Genomic DNA, 15083 nt, shown 5'->3' on the forward strand with positions numbered 1-15083 from the left:
GTTAACTAATTAGGGAGGGGAGGGAGAAAAAATAAAGCAAATGAAACTTGGAAAATAATAATAATAATAATAATAATAATAAAAAGATCTTTTGTTCACTACTACCTGCAAGGGTAGATTGGAGCACCACGTAACTAAAAGACCCTTTGTTCCAAGGGAAAAAGAAACAAGTATCTAAACCATAAAGCAGAACTCAAAAGGAGAACGACAGCCACTTCATTATAGACGTGTTCTTCTTTTCCGAACAACATATTCGCTTTGCAAAATAAACTATCGGCATGTCGACTTTATTATTAAGTCCTAAAACGAAAAAGAGGGAACTCGGGGTAAAAGAAGAGAAGAAACAAACAGACTGAAACAAGACTATTTACTTTCTTTCAAATAATCACATTAAAAAAGGGGAGTGGAAACCTTTTTTTTTTTTTTTTTTTTTTTAAACTTCCAACTCACACTATAATAAACCCAAGGCACGGCCATGTGAAATGTTTGAATCAAAAGAAGAAGGTCAAGGCATTACAACTACCCAGACTTGATATGGGGCATTCGTCCCTATGCCAAACCACTGTGCTAAAGTCCTTGTGCACCCTCCTGCACCTTCATGTGGGTCTCCTCCATCTATTCCAACTCTCCAACCAAAAGCCCTGGCCCCACCTTCACGCCTACACCACTGTATCACAATAAGTATTAGATTTTTTTACACTATTTTAAGTCTGCCAAAAATAATTAACCACGTGTCTAATTCACATCGAAGTATTAAATACGAAACCAAACTAGGACGGCGATTTCCAAAATATAAATGGCTGACAGGCTATATAAAAAATTAAAAATTTCTAAAAATATTATTAAGTCTTAATTTTTTTTTTGTATAAATAGTTTTTTTTCGATTCTGATAGGTTCCAAATACAAATCACTAAGCAGAACAGAAAAGCAAATCATATAGAAATATTTCTCCCCAGAACTTAATAATTTTAAAAGACCAAATTTGTTTAAATACACATTTAAGTATGTATTTAAGTTTAGAAATGCACTAGTATCTAACATATATTTTAATCGGAGGGCTAATTCGATGAAAAACTGACAAGTATCTAACATATATTTTCGCCCCAAAGAATCCTATAATTTTCTTTTTCTAAGGCCTGTCAGAGAAGCAAAAAAGAAAAAAATAATAAAAAGAGATTCTGCTGTTAACCACCAAGTATGTAGCCTTTCCTCGTTGGCAAAGCAATTGATACTATGAAGGCATAAAAATTTAAGATGGTGCAAAATGCTTAGACTGCAGCCGTGACGTGTGTAAAGCTGCCCCATAATTTCCGAGCCACTTAGCCTCCGGACAATAGACAATGGAAAAAAGAAGACAGACTATAAAATATAACATAAATACAAAATAAAAGAGCATCAAGAGTTCCAAGAGAAGTTTGAAAGAGAGGTGCACAAAAACTGGTAAGACGTAGTGAATAATTTGCAATAAAAGATGTACTTCACAACCGGCACAGAAAATTGAGAGAGTGCTTGCTTGCTTTCTTGCTTGCTTTCTCTTTCTTCTGTCTATCAAGTGGTTTGACAAAATAGAAGATGCATTGAAGAACATAGCAAAGAGATGATACATTCAATTCTTGTGACACATTAGTGTTAAACAAGTTGCTTTCTCCAAGTTAAGAATGTAACAGGGAACAAGAAAGTGAGAAACAACGTGTCCCACTTTGAAAATAACAATCAGGAATCAAAATTAAATGCTTGGGAAACAAAGAGATCATGGTGAGAATATTCAAGATGCCAAGTAGCTTTCAACAGAGTAAGAAATGAGCTCTATAAAACAAAACATATATTGACATTTAGCTAGAGTCCAACTGAAATTAAAGTGGAATCCGCATCTTCTTTTTCTTCCATACCACATTTATTTTCAAGCCGTAGCACCAGTGCTAGCCAGACAAAAGATCTATCTTAAGAGCACCTTGTTCCAGCTGAAGAGACTACATATAGACTTGAAGTTGAATGGAAAATTCAGTAATAACAGGGTAAGAAATATCACAAAAAACACAACTAGTTGATAGGTCCAGAAACCTATGCATACAAAATTAACAAAAGAAAGGGAAGAAGCAGCATAAGTGAGACACAAAATAAGGAACAGTGAACAAAATAGCAGAAAGCAATCTATATTCATTTTCAATGCCCGAATCATCCACCTTGTATTTTAAATGGAGTCAAATCGGCCTGCAACATAGCTGACATGATTACAGAAAATAAGATTAAATAATAACTAAAGCATATAGTGCATAAGTACCTGATAATCATGGTCATCTTCAGAGCTGTCACATAGATAACTTGATTTATAACCTTAAGAATTCTTCTTGTGAAGAATATCAACTAATTTGGCTACAACACATGAGCACCCTCTACTAATGCATGTGCAGGGAAGGCCAAAAATATCAACTGAAACAACCCATAATAATGCTCAAATGCTAGTGAAAAATAAGAAGCTAAGCTACCAACAAGACAGCATCACCTATCAATGAAGGAATACCACAGAATATGCAGAAGGTCAAGGATTGTAAGCAATGAAGAACAGGAATGGATGGGGTACTAAGAGCACCAAGACGGAAATAAAAGGAAAGGAGGACTTTTCTTTCCCCCCTTGATACTACTAGTTACATGGACGACTAAGATAGAGATAATTCTTCAACAAATAAATCGGCATACTAGTCAAATATATACAGTTAAATAAAGTCCTTCATGTAGGAGTGCCCATGTAAATAAATGCCTAGTCTAAAATAAGTGAAGACAAGGTGAATTTACAACTTAATATCTTATTGTTGATCAAACCACTGACATATCAATGGCAAAAAGAATAAATAATGGAACTAAAAAAAGAAAGGAGTTTATGCATTTACATCATTACATGTTGAAAAAAAGTTCAAGAAATGCCCTCAAATTTACGCCTTCTAGCTGTTCTTTGGAGAGGCCTTTTGTTCTCTCTCCACAAAATATCAATTTCACCATAACATCTCAAAAGCTCAACCAAATCAATTCTTACTTGCACCTTTTTCTGTGAGGTAGGAATAATGTCCTTGAGTTGTTTTCTTTTTGATTCATCACTACTTGATTCATTATAGCAGGCTGGAGGTGTACGAGGTTCTTCATCAGTCCTTAATCTGCAAAATGCATTTATTGAAGCAAGAAAGATCATCTTGGGCATCCAAGAGAAATAGCAGAAGAACTACAATTTTCAATCTATGAAACAGGCGTCCCAATGTGAGGGCCATACAACACAATCTTCAAACTGTAGATAAAAAATTAGTTAATTATCTACAATTCCACATCAAGCATTTAAACCAAATAGTACTCCTATAAACAAACTAAAGCATTAATACCTACTTTAATAATCATAAGAAAATGTTGTGTTCCTGATTAACTCTTTTGCAAGATGGAAATGCAGGTAACCTACAATATTATCCTTGTTTCTTGGGCCTCTTAAACTTTCAGCACAAGTTCTCAAGTTCTTCTAGGCTTTATCTATTTAACACCATATCAACATAGAAGTAAATGATTAAACATGGAGTAGCTCACTATCAATTAGATGAATAGATCATGCTCAAGTTAGTTGGCCATGCCTTTTGCATTATGTTCAATGTGGTGGTTTGCATCCAGAAATATAGATTACAGAGTTTTGAGGATGTCAATGGGAACAAGCCTCTGGAGCTCAGCTAGGATCCAACTAGAGCCAATTTTTTTAGCTCTTCTGCTAATCAAGTTGAGCTCAGGTTGCTCAAACTCAGCTAAAAAAAGCCTTGGTATGTCTTAACTATTCAGAAGGTATAATATATTAACATATAAGAACATGTGTGAATACAGAGAAGCACGGAATCAAATGCAACCATGTGGAAGCAATCATTAGTCTCTGCCTCTCTGGGTCCCTCACCAGTATGTTGTCAGTAAGCCTAGGTCATACATAAAATCTTTACCTCATATAACTTAGGTAGCTAATAGCTCATACAGTAAAACTTGCCGCCTTGCTCGAAAACCTTTTACTAGGTGCAAGAGCAACCACTCTAATCAACAGAAAAAAGATAAGAAATCATAACTGCTCAAAATTTGTCCTCCTGGGAACCCACAAAACACTATATCCCTTACCCACCTTTCCATGTTTAACAACATCATCTCTCCCTATCTCTTCAACTACTCGTTTTTCTACCGTCTCTGTGCGCTGCTATGCAATGGAGACCCTTGGGTGCTGCAAGATTTGCCATGTTGGCCATCGTTGCCTATTGTCACTGCCTTTTCTCATCTTCGAGTCATTCAGAGACAACTGTCAAACCTGCCTCGCTCTCTCCTTAAAACTCTATTTGGTTGTAACATCTCCCTCCAAGCATCATCATCTTTGCGTCTTGGTGAAGAGGAAGTTAGTGACTCAAACTTGAGCAGGCTCTATATAAGACCAAGCCAAGCTCGAGCTGAGTTACTTGTAGGCTGAGTACAGCTTGCTTGAACTTGACTTCTTTACACCCCTAACAATCAGTTCTCCACTAGATGCCAAAACTTATTTTACAGAACTAAACTAAAAAAAATTATAACGACAAACTTACATGAAACCAGAAAAAGCTCTACCTTTCTTCTAGGGATGCTGAACTTGGAAGCGATATGAGCTCTCCATTAACAGGGTGGCATGCAGGACAAAAGAACGTCTTTGGAGCAGACTCATACAAATTAATGCAATCAAAGTGGTACCACTCGTCACACTGGTCACAAGCAATCATGGCCCTCTGATCATAAGGCTTCCGGCAAATGCAATAAAGAATGCTACGAGCTCTTAATAGCTGCACAGAAGGGAAAAAAGATCAGACCAGATGACTAGGAAATTCTAAAAACAGTTCTAGCATCAATATGTATACCTTCAATTCCTTTCCGAAAAGGCAAGGCAAATCTTCACCTTCACTAATAAGTTCATACACTTTACTTAGAGCAAGTTCCCCTGAATCGGATATAGCCTGAATAACGGCATGTATTAGTCAAATCTAGATGACTAGATGTTTATCTGATGAAGTTTTTCTGGCATCAAGATTTAGCTCTTTTATTTTTACCTTTTTAACATTCTCTAACCACCGCAGACAAATCTGCCTTACTTTAGTAATTTCCACCATGAAATGGTCTTCAGATGGTATACCTAAAGCTGAACCCTGCAACATCAGCATGGATAAGCTTCAAAAGTTTATGAACAATCAACAAATACATTATTACAACCAAACAAGCACTGGATTGACATATACTAAAGTTTTTTTGAAGAATTTCAATGGAATCCAGAAAGTTATCTTATTCAGTTAACAATTTAACCGCATCAACCATCAAGGACCATGCAAACCCCCTCAATACTAAACAGAAGATGAAGATATGACTACAATTAGCTGCATAGGACAGATCAAATCGCCGGAATGGGTAGTTGCATTATTGTAATAAAAAGAAACAATGAGAAATACAAAACTTCAAAGATTTCATGAAAGGCAAAAGAAAGGTCAACCAAATGTCTGGTCATATTGTAAAGCTCCAACTAAGACAAGCAGAATAGCATGATCCCAATATTATCAATTATTTGATGAGAATCTGTCTTCTAAATATCTATTTCTAAAAATTGTGATCTCATATGTTTGCAAAAGACAATTAAGACTAAATACAGCGTGCACTAGGAACTAGACCATGCACTAACAAGTAGACTTTATACCTCCTTCTCAAGATGCTGAATTTGTTGGATGTTTGGTTTTCTAGAACCCTTCAGCAATTTCTTGATTCTGATTTTCCATGAATTTCTAGTCAATGCTGACTCAAGGTTGCAACTGTCTTGCTTATCATATACTCCAGCAATCGCCATTGCCTATAGAATGACATTCACAAACCAGAAGCACATACGAGCTAAGAAAACATTCAACTATTTGTAGGTCTATCACAAAGCAGACAGTATAAAAAAAAGAAAAGTAGAATATGTGAGGGAGCATGAGAAAAAAAAGTCACCTTCAAAGCAAGAAAAAGGCTTTCTGAGATAATACCCAGATCTTTACCATGGTAAGAAATAGCACAATCCACTATTTGCGTCAAGTATGACTTGCATTTCTGAGCTTGTTTAACAATTTCTTCTACCAAATCCAATTCCTCAATCCTGCAAAAAAGAAAAAGAAAATAAGGAAAAAAAAAAGATACAAAAGTAAATAGTCCTGCTATCTAACAAAATAACTTTTCGATGGAAAGTAGGCACATTATGTTAACATATTGCAATTCAAAGGGTATCCCAAGGCATGAGGTTCCTACCAACGCATGATTTGGAGAAGGTATGATGTAGCCCAAAAAACCTTCACTGGAGAGTTTGTTCCCATGACCCAAACATGAATATATACACAATCATATACATATAGCGTTTTCTACATATCACTACCCCAACATATCAAAAATTAACTAAGCATTCTTCAGAATATCATAATTAATCAAAAAAATATTGGCAATATTCCAAAAATGCCAAAAGTTGTGAAATATCATACTTGGCATTCACCGGAATATCATTTTTAGATGGTCTATCAAAAATGCCACTACAAATCCTCCTAGAATATCATAAGAGTTTATCTTTACTACATACATTTATTGTACAAGGCACCCACAGGATGTGACCGCATAGCGCATAGGCCACATACATGGTATGTTGGTCACATAGGTGGGTACCTATGTGATCTATCAATAAATATTATAAAATTATTCATACTAGTCTAAATACATAATATTTTACCCATTCTTTCAATAATATACTAATAAATATGTTAAAAGATTAGCTATACAGCATATGGAGAATTATCTTCATCCAAAACTATCCAAGAACATGATCATCATATAATCCTCTGATCAATCAAGTATATTAACAGTTATGCATATGCAGACACATGAATATGCAGTGCATAAGAGGTCTATATGCAAACAGATATGGATACATGGTCCTACTTATGCAGCCAATATGTTGTCCAACCATAGTAGGTTTACCCACCACCACACCACCTATGTTGTTGCTTTTAAAACTACACCTGCATTTTACCCTTATTATGAAAACCCCCTTTTATTCACATAATTTCGTTTCAACTCCTTTTCCAAGTTTTTTTAAGAAAAACTTAATGCATAGTCCATTGGAATAATCTTTATATCAAGGTTCCCAGTTTCGGCTGCGGTTTCAGCTGTTTTGGCCGATCCCGACCGAAACGGGTTGGATCCGACCCGAATCCGACCCGGGGGACATCAATAATTGATGTCCCCACCCCCCACCTGCCTCTCTCCCTTTTCTCTCTCTCTCTCTTTCTCTCTTTTCCTCTCTTTCTCTCTTTTCTTTCTTTCTCTCTTTTCTTTCTTTCTCTCTTTCTCACGGATCTCTTACTCTCTTTCTCACTGGTGACTGAATAGTGAGTAGATCTCCATCTCTCCGGTGATCTCGACCTCCGGCGACGTTCTCCGACGACCTCAATCTCCGGCGACCTTCGGTAAGTTTTTTTTTTTTTCCATTGTGTAGCAGGTGCACCTGCACCTGCAGCAGCTCACAGCAGCATTGCTGCAGCTGCTGTGAGCTGCAGCAGCAGCAGCTCAGCAGCAATGCTGCAACAGAGACTTCTCTACTGCTGCTGCAGCAGAGATTATATTATATTTTAATTTTTATTTATGTTTTTTAATTGCAGAGCTAAAATATCAATGGCTCCAAAAGAGAAGTCATATGATACCGACATTGGGTGGCAACATTGCAGCACTTGAACAAGATAAAAGGCGCGTTAAATGCAACTGGTGTGGAAAGGAAATGAGTGGTGGTGTCAGCCGTTTGAAAGAACATTTAGCTAGAAAACAAGGAAATGTAGCAGCTTGCACTCAAGTGTCTTTGGAAGTTAGAAAGTAGATGTTGGCTCATTTAATTGGCAAAAAGAAGGATAAACAATCGGCACAACAAAGAGAGTCAATGATTCGAGAAGAATTGATGCATAATCCTGTACACATTGATGATGATAGCAAGTGAGCAAAGTGATGAGGATGCGGAGGACTAACAGATGAGGAGGGCCAATGAAAGAGAGCAGAAATATGCATAGAGAAGAGGAAGAGATGAGAAGAAGCACTGGTGGTAACTTTCAGAGATCTAGATCAGTTAATATACGAGGAGAGAGAGAATACGGGAGCAGCAGTTCTACCCATAGGACTCCTAGTGTTACAGCAGAGTCTGAAAATATTGGACCAATGGATACATATCTTAAAAAAAAAAGGGTCGTACACAGACTTCAATCAAGATAGCTCTCAAAGGAATTAAAAATGCAAAGAAACACATTGGTAGGGCTATCTCTAAATTTTTCTTCTACAACCATATTCCTTTCAATGTAGCTGATAGTCCTTACTATCACACTATGGTGGATGCTATACAATTAGTAGGGCATGGTGTTTCGCCTCCTAGTTCAAATGATATTGCTACTAAATATCTTGACTTAGAGGTAGATGAACTTTATACTTATATTGAGACATTTAAACGATATTGGGATGAATTTGGTTGTACACTGATGTATGATGGTTGGAGTACACAAAACATAAGAAATATAATTAATTTCTTAGTGTACTCTGGCATGGGGATAATATTTTTGAAGTTTGTGGATGCTACTGCTCATTTCAAAAATGCAGATTATATTTGTTAGTTGATGGATGAGGTGGTACAAAAAATCGGTGAAAAAGAGTAGTCCAAGTGGTTACTGATAATGGGGCAAATTATAAAGCTGATGGAAATTTACTGATGATTAAAAGACCTCATTTATATTGGACGTCATGTGCTGCACATTGTATTGATCTGATGTTAGAGGATATTGCAAAAGAGTCTGAAATTGACATGGCCATATGTGAAGATCAGAGGTTAACAAATTTTATATATAACCATGGTTGGGTTCTTAATTTACTCAGGCAGATGACTGGTGGTAGGGAGATCATCAGACCCGGCGTCACTAGATTTGCCACTCATTTTTTAGCCTTGGAGAGCATCATGCGCTATAAGGATGATATTATGCGGATGTTTACATCACAGGAGTGGTCTATGAAAATTAAGAATATGAAACCTAAAGATAAATCTTTAGGTGAAACTTTGAAAAATATGGCTCTTGGAAATACATTTTGGGATAATATTGTCACCGCAGTATTTGAGCCTCTTGTCAAAGTATTAAGACTTGTAGACAGTGATGACAAGTCTGAGATGGGTTTCTTATATGAGGCAATGGACATAGCTAAAGAATCAATAAAAAAAAATATGGGCCAAAGTTATAGGAAGTGGTGGAAGATGATTGATTCTAGATGGAACAAACAACTATATAGAGATATACGCGCTGCTGGTAAGCATGCTTTTAAGTTTTAAGTTTTAATTTATTTTTATTTATGAATATTTAAAAATTTGAATGCTTACAAATTTTAAATTTCTACAGGGTATTTTCTTAATCAAAGATTTCAATTCTCTAAAAATGTCAATAATGATAGTGAAGTCTTATTGGGGGTTAGAAAGGTAATCAGCAAGCTTGAGCTCGATATTCATAAACAAATCCTGTGCGATAAAGAAGTGAGTTATGATTCAATTAAATAATTTTATTATTATTTGTTTCAAGTTTTAACTTTCAATATAATCAATAAGCTAATAATATATTTCTGATTTCAGATGGAGAGATATAGATTGAGAGCTGGGAAATTCAGTACTGCTAAAGTTGCTGCAGCTATATCTCATAACACTCCAGCTGAATGGTGGTCTATTTATGGATGGGAGGAGGCAACAAATTTGACGCCAATAGCAAAGAAGATTTTAAGTCAAACCGTGTCTTCATCACAGTGTGAAAGAAATTGGACTACTTTTTCCTTAATCCACACAAAACCACGCAACCGATTGACAATGAAAAGATTGGAGAGGTTAGTTTTTTGTCATTATAATATGAGATTGAGGGAGAGAAATTTAAGAAGGCAGAAAATGAACAACTGATTGATTTAAATCATATTTTTGATGAAGAAGACCCCTTGACTCCATGGATCAGAAATAGAAGACAGGTTATTAGATGACAGAGATAACCCATGGTTAGATGAAATATTGGGAGAGACCACGACGAGGGCAGAGGCTGGTACAAGTCATTCAGCAGCGAGAGATAGTATACCTACTAATACTAGTCATAGTCATGATGATACATATGGTGGTGAGATCGTTCCATCTACATTTGTTGAAGAAAGTCAAGGAGGCATAAGGAGTGAAGACAAAGAAACTGAGGATATATATACATATCAGCGACGTCGTCATGAGATGCATTTTGGTTCCTATGATTATAGTACATCGAGTATTTATTGTTTGGAGCCATCACAAGATCCATATGCTAGTTATTATCCTCAGTATTCTCAGGCACAAGATCCAAATGCTGGTTATTATCCTCCTCAAACGCAAGTCACACAACAAGATCCATACAATATGACTAGTATGATGAAATTACTTTTTGGAGCATCAGGTCTCAGACATCAATATTTACAAACTTATGGTGATTATGATGATGAAAACTATAGAAATTTACGAGAACCAGCTCGGTATTCAACAAAGTTTTAAATTTTGAGTAAGTTAATACATTTTTTTAAGTTTTTAGACTTCATATGTGAGTAATTTTTGTTTTCTTATTTTTTGTCATTTTTTCTAAATTTTTCTGCATTTTAAAATAATATTTAGAATTTTATATAATTAAAAAATAGTCTGATCCGATACGAACGGCCGATACGGCCGATACGTATCGTTTTTCTGGACGGCCGATACCGATCCCGATCCCGATCCCGATACTGGGAACCTTGCTTTATATATTCATTAATTGACAATAATGCCCTTTATATTTTTTCTTTTAACAAAAGCTGAAGAAGAGGAAGAAGGGTATTTTAGTCAAAAGAAGTTACATTACTATTTACCAATATTATTAATGACAACTTGATATGACATTTAGAAGCATATCTGAAAAACAAATGAAGTCAAATTGCAAATATGCTAAATAAAATGATGTTTTTCAAAGTATATTTAAAATATAGGTCCCAATGTCCAAAGAACATTATGACATTCTGTGAGGCTAAAAGTAATATTATTTTATCTTCTTTGAGTGGCATCTTTGAATACTTTAAATAATGTAGATCAAATCTGATACTTCATATCTTTATTGTCACATTTATAAAAGTACCAAAAGTTTCTACTTTCTAAATATCGATTAGTAAAGTATGTAAAAAACCCTATAAATATATCTGTGTATGTGTGCATATAAACTAAACATATATGTGTCATAGCATGCGTGTCACATACAAAAGAACATTCTCTCTCTCTAGGACACCCGATGGGGGTGCAAACTCAGGCGAATGGTGACTCGATGAGCGGCGACGGCGAAGGTGAGTAGTCCCTTACGTTTTTCTCTCCCTCTCTTATGGCACGGCAAGCAAGTGCCGTGGCACGACCATCATTGCTTGAAACATTAATACATAGTAGAAAAGCGGCAGTTATTGATGCACTGTAGACATCAAATACATCAATATTTTCATTACCTAGTACAGAAACCATCTGCAACAGATAGGAGCTCAATGAATGAGTTAAATTCAGGACGATTCCCACTGCATATCTGCAGCAATTCAGAGATACAGATATTACAAACACCTCTTTGCAACTAGTTTAGGATTTCAAAGAACTTACCGATGTTTGTATTCCATTAAGTGATGCATCTCCACTTTCTACATAGAGGCAAAACGAACACACGTATTCATTTGCCTCTCCTGCAATAGCAAGTGGTGGCTCTCCGCATGAGAAATGATACCTGCCGATGTCACACTTAAATCAATCAAAACCATTCAAAGTCTAAAATAATCCAAATATATCTAAATAAATTACTAATCAGTAGCCACAGTGCAGTTATCATAGTTAATCATCAGGACATAATTAAAACGGACTACTAGTTTAAATTCTAGTTAAACTTCTCCAAATTGATCAGCAAATCAAGGTTAGTATTACGATACATTTCCAGAAACGCAAGATACATATGTACCAGAACAAGATATTCTGTGATTCGAAACATGTAGAATATGTGTGTTACAGTCACTGCACAAAATTGCAGCTTGAAAGAAAAATCAATTTGCAGATAACAGAATTGCCATGCTGACGAAGTTATCTTACCGATCCTCACATGTCAGGCATGTATATACTTTTTCATCGTCTAAATCATTCGGACAGCATACACCAAAGGTTCTTGTCATACAAGCCCTTGATCCAGCATATATGCACAGAGCCTTATCCAGAGATCTTTTGATCTGACAATGCATAATTAAGAAATCTAAGTTCCAGAAAGAATTTCTTACCAGGAATAGGATAGAAATTAAGATAACCCACTTTTACAAGCTCAATGGACAGAGCACCAATATCACCAACAGATGACTGCATAAGGTCATGACACCGCAACTTCCATTTGTCAATCTTTTCAACCTCTAAGATTATCTTCTCCATCTCAAGACAATCAAGAGCATCAGCTTGGCCACTTTCCTGCCATGAAATGAAGGATGAGCATATTTCACAAGAAAATATTTGCAAAGGTCAATGTAATCTTTCAGAGGCAAATATTATGAGAAACATAGAGTTGGCATTTTCAATCAAAGTCAATAATGCATTTTCACCACCTAGTATACTTCGAACAGTAATCAATTCATACTGGTGGTTATAGAGGGGATTCATAACAAATATATTCTTGTGGAAATGAAGAAAACTGAAAAGGAATCAAATGGCTAACAATTAAAGCATAAAAACAGGAGACTTTATTGGTGGCATACTGGCATCCATTTTTCAGGTAGATGAGGATAACACCAGTTAAAAGGGATTGAAAAACATTCAGATACTTATACCAATCGTAGCTGTCATACATTATAAATTGTCAAATTAACCAAAGATCAAACTTGGGGGAAAAATACTATCTTTTACTAGCTTTAAAGGCGTGATACCATAGGCATCAACCAATTTCCATGCAAAGATTAGTTAGTACTTGAGGTTATTGCAGTGCGTGGAGTATTATGCCCTTTGTAACTAGATTTCCATATGATAGACAACTTTTTCACATACAGAAATCATGTTAGCTCACCATCGTTCAGTAATTTGACTACGTTCCAAGCTTGAAAAGGTTAGCATACCAAAGAGAAACATCGGCAATAAAACAATACACAAAACCATTATCAACAGTATTGTAAATAAAAAGATGATTTTACCTAGTTCTGGAGCAAAGATTCTGACTTGAAATCAAAGTGCTATCAACAAAGAAAATATTTATTTCACTCCATAATCTCAAATGAATCTCAAGCGATTATTATGCATAAGAGTTAGCTTCCGGCAGGTAGCTTAATGAGGAATGACGAGATAGTTACAAATTAGACTTCATGTACCTAATGAAGAATGCATAAGAAGAAAAGAAAGTTCAAAAATCACGCAAAAAAAAAAGAAAGGCAAAAAAAAAGGATCTCCATAGATTTGGCTCGCTTATGATAGACCCACCTTCAATTAATAAATGAAACTTTATATGAGGATCTAATGCTTGGAAATGAGAAAGGAGGATTCCAGTACATTAAGTCTCAAAACAATAGAATCAGAGGCCAACAACACCAACTATTTCAAAAAACATCCACAGCAGAACCATGAAACAAAATTTCTCACATATAAGCAGAGATTGATTCTCACACGAGCACCATAACATATAGTAGTGAAGCTTTTGCCTCAGTATGGAGTGAGCTACAAGAGCCATGAATATAAGATATAACACTTCATGGGCCCAACTTTTAAGTTATAGAAGCCATGTGAAGAGATCAAGTATAGCATATGTGTTTCTGCTAAAAATGTTCCCAGGATCTATGCTATACCATTTTGAGCATGTTCCCTACATTAAGATTGACAATCATGGGAACAGTAGATGATAAATAATTTCTTTAAGGGAGAGTTACGATTTGACCTCCTCAACATATGGTATTATCAGTTAGCAACCCTTGAAAACTTTCTCCGTACAATTTGAACCCCCTCAACTATCAAATATCATGAAGCCCTTAACACTATTAATAAAACAAACTGAATTTCTTTTTTAAACTTAACGAGCTTAACTGAGAAGAGGAAGACGAGATTGGTTTTAGCCTTTTAGGAACAATTTAGAGAATGAAGATGTGAAAGAGATGGAGGAAAAATATGAAATGGGATTTAGGATTAGATCTGAGAACACAGCTGATGGAAAGATGGAGGCAAAGAAAAAGAACCAAGTTTTGTAGGAGAGAAGAAAGAGATGATCTAGAAATGGAGGAAAAAAGGATGGAGGAAGAAGAAGATGCTGATTTTGGGATTGGGTTAGAGAATAAAATAAGTAAAACGGTGATAAATGATGGATATGGTGAAGAGATACGGTATTAAAATTAGGTCAGAGGAAGAAGATGATGAAGAGATGATAAAAGATAGGGATTTGGGGCTAATGATAGAAGAATGCGACTGAGAGAAGAAAGAAGGTAAGGGCACTTCTGTGAATAAAATATAATTAGAAGTCATGTGCTCGTCACACTAGTTATTTCCATAAAATTAAATCTTAACCGAAGATTAAAGGAAGGACTAATTTGCTGAAATATGACAGTGAAGGGGTCAAATTGTTATAAAAAATTCTTGAGGGATGTTAAGTGATATGGGCTTGTAGTTATGCAGTCAAAATGTAAATCTCCCTTTTTTAACTTGAAATGTGGTATAGAAATAAACTGGAAGAGCTTTATTTGCAAATAGAAATTGAGTATGTGATGATATTTAGCTATGAGAGGTCTAAAGTTGAAAACAACCTTTAATGTCAGAACTCTCAAAGCACACACTGAAGGACTGACATAGCTTCCGAACTCTATGGAATTGGTGACTGAAATACTACAAATATAGAAAATAAACAAGATGACCTTTAATATCAAAAGTAGTGGCAATAAACGTACCTTGAGTTTTGATAGAAAAGCCCAAGACTGTTGGCCAGGCAATGCAAAGAAAGAGTGGCACTGCTCTATCCAGGATCTGGAAAATGAAATAT

General features: G+C 35.6%; 1 protein-coding gene across 1 annotated transcript in view; it reads right to left on the reverse strand.

The window, feature by feature from the left end:
• Positions 1-2714: 2714 nt before the first annotated feature.
• LOC140788173 (lysine-specific demethylase JMJ17) overlaps positions 2715-15083 on the reverse strand; it is a 47215-nt gene continuing 34846 nt past the window's right edge. Inside the window, exons 23-33 of the mRNA XM_073137323.1 lie at positions 14992-15067; positions 12398-12547; positions 12185-12318; positions 11708-11828; positions 11563-11636; positions 5998-6142; positions 5711-5860; positions 5076-5171; positions 4887-4982; positions 4603-4811; positions 2715-3149 (exon numbers count right to left, since the gene is read on the reverse strand). Of these exons, the coding sequence (XP_072993424.1) occupies positions 2912-3149; positions 4603-4811; positions 4887-4982; positions 5076-5171; positions 5711-5860; positions 5998-6142; positions 11563-11636; positions 11708-11828; positions 12185-12318; positions 12398-12547; positions 14992-15067 (1489 nt within the window). The 3' untranslated portion in view covers positions 2715-2911. The remainder of the gene's footprint in view (positions 3150-4602; positions 4812-4886; positions 4983-5075; positions 5172-5710; positions 5861-5997; positions 6143-11562; positions 11637-11707; positions 11829-12184; positions 12319-12397; positions 12548-14991; positions 15068-15083) is intronic.

The sequence above is a fragment of the Typha latifolia genome, chromosome 5 (assembly GCF_019914945.1).
Source record: "Typha latifolia isolate L0001 chromosome 5, TyphaL0001v2, whole genome shotgun sequence".
NCBI lineage: Eukaryota > Viridiplantae > Streptophyta > Magnoliopsida > Poales > Typhaceae > Typha > Typha latifolia.